Source organism: Triturus cristatus, chromosome 10, assembly GCF_964204655.1.
Source record: "Triturus cristatus chromosome 10, aTriCri1.1, whole genome shotgun sequence".
NCBI lineage: Eukaryota > Metazoa > Chordata > Amphibia > Caudata > Salamandridae > Triturus > Triturus cristatus.
In genome coordinates, this window is record NC_140593.1 from 566553305 (window position 1) to 566563009 (window position 9705).

Here is a 9705-nt window from a genome sequence, read left to right on the forward strand (position 1 = left end):
AAGAGCCAGTGGGGGTCTCTTAGGTGACTGGAGATGTGGTAGCAGCGGGAGATGTCTAGGATAAGTCTTGCAGCAGGGGATGTCCAGGATAAGTCTCGAGGCGGCGTTCTGGATTCTTTGCAAATTCTTTTGAAGCCTCTGGGTGGTCCCGGCATAGAGTGCACTTCCGTAGTCAAGTTTGCTGCTAACTGTGGTCGAGTTTGCTGCTAATGGGGATTGAGTCCAAAATAATACCCTGGTTCAGCACCATCTGCCATGAGTCGGAGTATGACACAGACTTAAACTATACCTGTGCACTTCAGTTAAGGAGAAGAAGAGCAACCGCTGCTGCTCCTCCTCGCCACTATTGGAGGATGAAACGGACCACAGTAGCCTGAGCTAGGTAACATATTGTTAAAAGAGTTAACAGTGAGGCACAACCAACTTCTACCTCTCCTTCGGTCTATACCCAGCAACTTCATCAACCACCAGTTGCCTGAGCCCATCTCAGTTACACTCAGGCACATGTAACAAGGCTACCATATCAGTGTTTCCTAGTAGAAAGACTCCCATCCACGAAGATGAGAAGTCGCCTCCCAGCTCAATTTCAACTTGCAACGGACTCTTTCCTAATCACACATTACAGGAAATAACTATGTACCTTCACAACTATGAGGCTCTAGTTACTAAATACATTGCAACATAAGAATAAATACAAGATTAAACAAACAGATGCATCTTGTGAGAAAGTGCCATCTTTCTTGCATGGTATGCCCCCACTTTTTGCTGAATTGCTGAATGTACTTTGACTGAGTGTGTCCTGGACTCCTGCCAATCAGGTGCCCAGGGCCTATGTTCCTTCCCTAAACAGAAACCTCAAAATCAAATTGGCAAACCCTGGCCACATGTCAGCCCCTGGTAAGTGGTACCCTAGGTACCCAGGGCCTTGTGACCAGGGACGGCCTCTAAGGGCTGCAGCACTCATTGTGCCACCCTTAGAGGCCCTGTACCCTAACACACACACACACTGCCCCTCAGGTGGGGGAGGCGAGGTGAAGCACATCCCCGGGCTCTCGCCATCTTGAAGATGGGGAGCCCTGCCCAATCAGGATTAGGCTACTGCCCCCCTCCCACAGGAGAGAGGCAGGATAGGGGGTGTACCCACCCCAGGAGAGGGACCCATTGGTCCCTGCCCTTCACCTAGTATTTACGGGCATCCTGAACCTTCCTTCCCCAGATTCCAGATTCCAAAATCCGAAGAAGAGCTAGAAGAAAGAAGACCTGCCCTGCAGCTGCTAAGAAGAGGAAGACACCAACTGCTTTGGCCCCAGCCCTACCAGCCTGTCGACCCTCGAACCTGCTCCAGCTCCAAACCGGCATCTCTTGTGGTCGGCAACCTCAAACACCCCGGAGGACCTGGCTACCTTTTGACTCTAAACCCCTGGGACTCCCATGAGTAGAGGCTCTACTCAAAACCTACTTCTAATCCCTGGCAGCAGCCCGGAAACGCGAACCCAGCACACTCTGCACCAGCCAAGCCTGGCCTGTGCCGGAGTGAACAAAGACCACGAGGACGACCCCACGGCGACTGTGACCCCGAGTCCGGCACCCAAGGACCTCCCTCGACACTCCTGAAGAAGCCTGCAGCCTCAGAACTAGGTGCCCCCCAACCGCGATCAACAGAGGGTACGTTTTCCGGACACCAAAAGGCACCCCTGCACCCGGCGCCCCGCGGCCCCCTGTGCCCAATGCCGGGGTACCTACCTATCCTCCAACTACCCAACTTACCTCTCGAAGTGGTGGTGGCACCTGAAGAATCTTCGTCCCCGAGCTTGCAGTCTTTTTCTAAACCGGAGATTTCCCATTGAAATCAATTGAGCGCCCAAAGACTCAAAAGCACCCTGCACCCAGCCACCCGAGTGGCTCTGGCAGTGCAACCTCTACATTTATCTAATTCCCCACTTGCCCTGAGTAAGTCGCCAGGAGCCCAGCTCCCACAGCCGCGTGGCCTGCTAGTCAGCAGCCACCAACCAAGGCCCCCCTACCTCTCATAGGATAACATTGGGCCTAACTCTCTCTGCACCCGGCCGCCCTTGTGCCGCTGAGGGTGAACCAACTGTACCTACCTGACCCTGGGAGACCCCCCCCGAGTCTATGCCCAGAACCTTAACTCTGCCAGTCGAGTACTTACCTTTAAACCGATTACTCAATTTTCTTCATAGGGTAACATTGACTGGCTTTTTCCTGAAATTTCTTCTAAGTATGGACTTTTCAAATCTTAAAATATTCACCAAAAATCAGCAGAGTAACGAAAACAAAAATACTCACCTGCTATTAGGTGAGCTCCAAGTGCTGGATCTTGGTGCCCAGCACTGACTCTGAAAAATACTTACAACTGTACTTACCAGTAACCCAATTTTCTATCTTAGGATACCATTGACTGTTTTTCTGTGAAATTTCTTCTAAGTGTCAATTTCTGCAAATTTTAAATATTCTTTAAAAATCGTATAACTTCTGAAAACGTAATTGCTTACCTGTTTTGGATAAAGGTCCCAGTACTGAGTCTAGGTACCCAGTACTGGATTTCAAAAGTAACGAGAACATACTATACCTGCAACTTGAATTTTCTTCCATAGGGAATCATTGACTGTTTTCTATGAAATATTTTCTGTCAACTTCTAAAATAGAAAAATATTGGCTAAAAATCATCACAGTAATTAAGTCGACTTTTATCACTGGATTCTAAGTACTGACCCGGGAGTAAATCTAGGATCCAGTCCTGGAATTCCAAAAGTAATCCTAAAAGTAATCTGTTGCAAATAACTTGAAACTTCCATTGAACTCAATGCATTATTGTGTTTAAAATTGTGTGGCCTATTGCAACCACTTGTAACTTTCTACAAAAGTCAATTGCATATTGCAAAAGTATTTATATAAAGCATCTCATTCTGAGAAAGTATATTTTAATACCTATTGTTGGTTCTAAAATAAAAACAAGCATATATTTTTTATATATAAACCATTGGGCTAGAGTTCAGTTATTGAGTGTGTGAAACCATTTGCTGGCTGAGTGTGTGCAGCAAATGCTTTACACTGTCCTCTGATACTGGCTTACTGCTCTACCAAGCTACCACTTTAGAGAGTAAGGTTATACCTAACTTTAGCCTCTGCCAAACCTCTGGGGACTGTGGACTCTGTACACCCTGTACCTATTTGGGAACAGTATATACAGAGCCACTTTATCACACATCTTATACGAGAATTAGGGTAATACCAACATCTTCAAACACAAAACTCCAATTACATAAGAAACTAATTCGTAAATCTGTAACACAAGTGACTTCAATACTGATAAAAATGTGTATCCGATTCCTTATTAGAGACAGTGAGAGACATCACAATATACTGTACTGTGTTACAGTTCAAAAACCTATATACACAAATCTCTAAAACATTCAACACTACATATGGTATAAAGTTATGTTTCTGTTTTCTTAATGCAAGTACTGGGCACAAAATAAATAAGGAATAAATAACCCTGCAACAAAATAAACAGTATACAGAAAGTTATTTGAGGCTTCTGGGATCTCAGGGTGTGTCTGGAACACCTGGCTGATTCCACAGAACCTCTGCTTCTCTCCCATGAAAAGAGTTTCTACATACATGGACTCACTGTCTCCCACTCTGACTGGTACGATGTACAGTCCTGGTCTCTGGACGGTGTACAGTAACCTGCCTTGTTTATGCAACTTATTTATTTTCATTATTTAATTAAATCACAAATTCACAACAACACATGAGTGAGACAGAAAACATCAGTTTGTATTTAGTAAAACAAATGTCATGGTTTACATAGATTGAGGATCATGAAACATTCTTAATTAAATACTGCAAGCACATCTTCACTTGCATCCAATAATCAATTTACAAGTTCCAGGAATTCACCTCTACCAGGTTGTGTCTTTTGCTTCAAGATATGTGTCTTACTATAGACGGCTACTGTGCGCTCTGTCAAAGGGAGAGATCATTTATCATGGGAGTGCTATGAAGAGGCTAGTGCCAACAGCATTGTAGCATTATTTTCCTTTACTTTCAGCCACGCTGCACAGCTCTAAGGGTATAGGGCCATAATACTGCAGCATCACCCTAGATACAGGATTTCTATCCCAACTGAAAACACCCACTTTTAAAGGGAGATATCTGGGTATTATGGGGTATTTGTATTTTCTAGAAGACTTGGCAGACAATCTTAAAATCACTCTCTGGAACATAGTTAAGCCCATCCTGGCCGAGATGCAGCCTGATTATGAAGCCTGACACTATTAGAGTGAATGACTATCCTTTGTGGGAGGATTACCAGAGGTTCTGCCATGACCTACATTTTGAGTCTGTAGGCAATAAAGTTATACATTTAATAGGACACTAAAGAACTTGTAACTCTGGTGTCTATACTTTTTATAGGCAAACACGTAACCAGTTTCTTAATAAAGTTCTATTTATGTTTCAGGTCGGGCCTTCAAAGAATCTTCACTAGGAACGAATATCCATTATTTTTATGTGATAAAGCTGGCAACTCTGGTGGCAGTCCCCACACCCCTCTGCCAGGAGGATAGGTCACAGCAGGGTTAACAGACACTACTTTGCACTGCCGTAGAAAACAATAATTAACCTTCACGCCTGATGCAGGTTTTTTTTCCATTACTAGTGTCTTTGATTTCTTCTTCTTGAAAATGTACAGAGCCAAAAGACAAGCAGCATTTTCACAAAAAGAAAAACAAAAGGGAGACACTGTTTCTTTTATTGTGGTGGATAAAGTAGAAATTACAGGCATTGCGGATCATTAGCACTTTAGTGCCTAGTTAGCAATTCACAAAAATTGCTAAAAGCTGAAAGGGTCTGTTTAAATACAATTTAACTATTGGCCTATCCCTCGTGACATATTTAACTTACGTACTTGTCCCTAATATATAGTGTAGAAAAAGTAACCAGGGGCTGGAAGTTAAATGCCCACTGTGGACTTCAGCATCTATTATGCCATCCACACAGTGGCCACTAAAACATGGTTTTATGCCTACCCCGTTTAGCTTGATTGCAGCAGTCTCAATCCCAGTTGTCAAACCTGTCAAAATGACCCATATTGACAGGCAAGAAACCCTGCCTTTAAACAGTAATAAGTCACCCTAAGTTCATCTTGTTGCCCACAAGGAAGGGTGCCCGATATTTAAAAGCGGAACATATGCTGAGTTAAAGTTGGCATGTTCCGCCTGTGTTAGACCCCAAAGCTATTTTCATTGATAGGACTGTAGATGAATCCTTGAAAATTTCAAGTACAGATTATAAACTTTAATTGGAACTTTTGACAAGAAACAGCTACAAAAGCCATAATTAGATATAACATTTGATAAAGATAATTTCATGGTAAAATTAGAATTTTAATAGCTATTTGTGGAAAGTAACTTTATGAACGTTACCTTTTACTGGCTTGAACCTCCATTTGGCTAATTACCATTTGCCTAAAGCAAGCTGGTCTGCCTGTGCTTGACCTTAGTGAGGTGTGAAACTGCTCTGATAACAGAAATAATGCCTTGGGTATGGGGAGGCATTTTTCCCCATGCAGGAAGACCAGTTAGGACGACTAAGGACCTTAATTAACTTGTAAAGGGCCTGCCCTCTCATAAGTAAACGTAAGGTAAGATATGGTAAAGACAAATCTTTTTTCCACAAGCCAGACTAGTTCCAAGCCAGTGCGAGTGAACTAGTTTTGATTGGCGACAAAGGAGGAGGCTACTCATTTCCCTGGACACACTTCTGTGCAGATACACAAGCTCAACAAAAGGAAGAAAGGGTTTAACGTCTTGGATTTTAGAAGTAAAGTGCACTGAGGGATAAGGAAAGCAGGAACTGCTGGAAAAGTGTGTCGGGATACCCCAAGGAACTTTTACCCCATTGGTCAGGGAGAAGCCAATAGTCACCCTCACCCACCACCTACTGCCAACCATCAATATGGCATCTCAAGGCACCCTACTAAGGGCCCATTCTGGACCTGCATAAGATCAGAAAAGGACTGAAACCTACTTGCTGTTACTTGTGAGGAGCTCAGAAGAACTGTAACTGCTCTTTCCTTTACCCAGGACAAAACACATGGACTCCAAGGGTCAGCATGCTGAGTTCCTGTGTAGTTACAGCAATATAACAAGCTGAAGAACCACTTTTTTCTGGATAACTAGTTGCCCAGTCACAAGTGGGTCTGCACTGGATGGTGCACAAGGCCTTTACTGTACAAATCTCTGAAATCCTAAGAGCCTCTCTGAAGACTGTAAGTCTCACGTGAAGATCTGATGAAAATGTGGTTTACTACTGCAAAGGTTTGCAACTTAAACTAATTCTGATTTCGAGCCGCATGAGGACTGGGACTTACCTGCAAAGCTAATCCAGTGGAGACGTGACCTCACCGGACTGAAGAAACAGGTTTGGACCACTCAGAGTCTCTGCAGCAGCAAAGCTGCTTCGGCGGGCCCACGACAATGCGGTATCTGACGCTGTTGAGCCTTCTTTGGATGCAGCCTGCTAACTTGTCTCACTGGATAAATCCAAGCTCCATTTTCGAGACTAAGACCCAAGGTAGAAAGCTTGACCAGACAAGGGTGTCTAAAGATAAAAATGTCAGGCCAACTTGACAGAGGCCCTGGGCGCAAAATCTGACTTTTCCCACTCTGAGCTTCTCCCATTCATATCATTGGCTTTAACTGGACCTCTCTCAACGTCTATTCAACTTCAGTAAGTCCTTCCTGGATACAGCCTGCTGCCTTGCACCACTGAGAGATTTTGACTTCCATTTTGCAGACGAAATCAGAAGGCAAAAAATTCAGGCACAGGCCATCCTGGTTGGTGTTGCTGACCTCAGGATACATGGGTGACTATCAAATTTCATTGAAGTCCTGGTATACAACGACCAGAGACTATCATTGGCGCCTAGAGCTTCTTGGCACCATTTTCACAAAAAAACTTAAATACTTATAACTGTGGTTAACCTGACTGTATTTTATTTGTTTTGCTTCTTAAAATGTACTCCATTTTTTATTTTGCTTGGGATATTTTCCATTTGGTGGTTCAAAAGTATTACTGTTTTGGTACTGCATCTATTCTTTACACATTCCCCAAGTTAAGCGTGTCTGTTGTGTGCCATAGCTAACAGGGGTTAAACTCTGGTTAATTTAGTCACTTTTGGGGTTTACCCTGATGGAATAGGGTTTTTATTTCTTGAGGAAGGCGTCCGCCCACTCTGAATAGTAATTCAATTTTACAGCATCCATTTAGCCTGGGGCATATTCTTTATCCAGGGAGATGCTGCAGCTGCTTAACTCCAAGGTGAGTTTGATGGGTAGGCCTTGCACCTGAGGGAACTGTATACTGGGTGCCTATACTTGCACTTTTCTGTAACGAGATCCTATGAGGCTGAGCACCATCCAAAAACCTTCTTCTTCCCCATCCCAGACAGACCGACCAACCAACTTCTGAAAACTGATCTCAAGAAAAATATGGTACAAAATGCATATTACCAAAATGATTTAATGTATTCATCCCAGAACAAATTTTTCAATTTCAACATTTTAAACTGTTTCTGGAAGAAACACGATTGGGGAAGGTGCTCTGAAAATGAGAGAGACTGTTCGCTGTTAATCATCGTTGGGAATTCATTGAGGCCTGAGCTGTCAGTCTCTCTCCTCTGCCAAAGAGTCAATGGCTGCTCTTGAGGCGCGTGCCTCTGTAGTAATTGCACATGCTCACATTACTGTGTAGAGCTCCACTTCTTTCAGAGATGAATATCCTGTATGTTGGAAGACTGTGTCCAACAAAGTGACACTAATTCCTTGGAGTCTCAGAACAAGCATTTTCAATGCAGTAGGTCTAGCATTTATGAGAGTTTGAGCTAATGGCATTGAAAATGACAATGGGGCACATGCATCAAAAGGTTTTTGGGAGCGCAAACGGTGCAATTCGTAAAAATCGGTTGTCTGTGTCCGCAAAAGGCCTTTTGCCATGCATTAAAGTGTTATGCACTCGCAATTTATAGTGATTTCTTAAATTGCGATTGCATTTAAGGAATCGCAATTTGCGATTCCCTAAATGCAATGCTAGAAGCACTTAGAAATAGCGAATTCGCTATTTGGGGCCGCAAAATACAGAGAAATTTATCTGGTCTGTATTTTGCAAAAACCTTGAAAAATGCACTAAAGTGCATTTTTCAAGGTTTTAGGTTACACACACACATACCCTTGGGGAATGTGAGTGTGCAACATGGGTGCACATCACAATTTCAGGGGTGCAACAGGGATGAATGAGAAGCCATTCCTTAATTGCGATTCGCAATTTGCGAGTCGCAAATAAGGAATGTTTAGGAATCGCTATTTTAATGTCGATTCCTACATGCATAGGCTTTTGAGAGTCCTTAATTGCGATTCCTTAATAATCGCAATTAGGGACTCGCAAAAGATTTTTTATGCATGTGCCTGTATGCCTTTTATTTAGGTGTTTTTTTTTTTTATAAAATCAATAAATAAAAGGCATTGTCAATTACAATGCCAATAGCTTAAACTCTTGCAAATGCGAGGCCTATTGCATGGCAAATGCATGCTAAAAAATGTTGTTAAAGCGTTAGGAGAGAGCTTGTATAGTGCTTGGAGACTGTAATTAAAGCCTACTGAGCAACAACACACCTAACAGGGGGCGTCATCATGGGAGGTTACAAAATGAGACAAGGCTCTACTAAGGAGGGACTACTAAGCCTTTTGACCAATGAACAGCCACAGTTTTCAGTGTACAATGACAAGCCAATGAAAAATGAGAGTGGGCGGAGCTTCAAGTCCCTACCTCAATACAGAATGCCTCGCAGAGCAGCGCATGCGCTGGCCAGGCTCAACCTAAAATCCTGTATGCTGGAATTTCGTCATCTATTCAACCCAAATCAAAGGCTTCCATAATCCTGCAAGACATTGAATCCTAAAAGCCTCGGTCTCGCTTAAATCAGTGACAAATCTTGTATTCAGAGAATCCCTTTACCAAGTACAGTGAGATTCTGAATGCTATGAGCCTCAGCCTCACTGAGTGAATGAAACTGTATCAGGGAAGTCTCTGCACCCAACCATAAAGAACTCTTGAATCCTGGGAGTCCCCATTAACCTCAGGAAGACGTGTATTGATTGACATAATAGGAGGCTCTGCTTCTACAGGCGGAAAGTCTGCATCCCGGAACTCGCTGCCTCAACCCGTGGAGGGGTCGTAAATGCTGGAAGCCAATATCTATGCCCTTCCCTGCAAGTGGTGGTTGTGAACCCTGGCAGGCTTCCATGTAACTCAGCAGAAGAGAGATGGCGTACCCGGACAGTCTGCTTCAGTTTCTAAGACAAGGGCTTATCTGGTTACCTCCGATCTCCTGGGAACCAATCCTATCCAGGAATCTTTGCGTCCCCTCCTTCGGGCAAAGTTCCTGCAAATCCTTGGCACACCAGTCTCACAGGACATCATCCTGTATACTGGGAGCACCTGCCTTCAGGAACTGATCCTGTATTCCAGGATTCTCGGCTTCCACTCCCTATGGAAAATAGTGCCGATATGTTAAGATGCTTTGCACGACCTCCTACCCCACCCTAGCCCACTATTAAATGAAGAGCTACCACACCCCCAAAGGACACGCCACCTCCGTCTAACTGCTCTGAATTAAACTAC

At 43.7% G+C, this 9705-nt stretch overlaps 1 protein-coding gene across 2 annotated transcripts in view; it reads right to left on the reverse strand.

The window, feature by feature from the left end:
- Positions 1 to 9705, reverse strand: part of PDXDC1 (pyridoxal dependent decarboxylase domain containing 1) — a 360469-nt gene that overhangs the window by 350359 nt on the left and 405 nt on the right. Inside the window, exon 2 of one of the 2 annotated variants that reach the window (XM_085632066.1) lies at positions 9403 to 9571. The exons of the other annotated variant lie outside the window; for it this stretch is intronic. Within the exon in view, the coding sequence (XP_085488192.1) occupies positions 9403 to 9504 (102 nt within the window). The 5' untranslated portion in view covers positions 9505 to 9571. The remainder of the gene's footprint in view (positions 1 to 9402; positions 9572 to 9705) is intronic. 2 annotated transcript variants of the gene reach the window in all.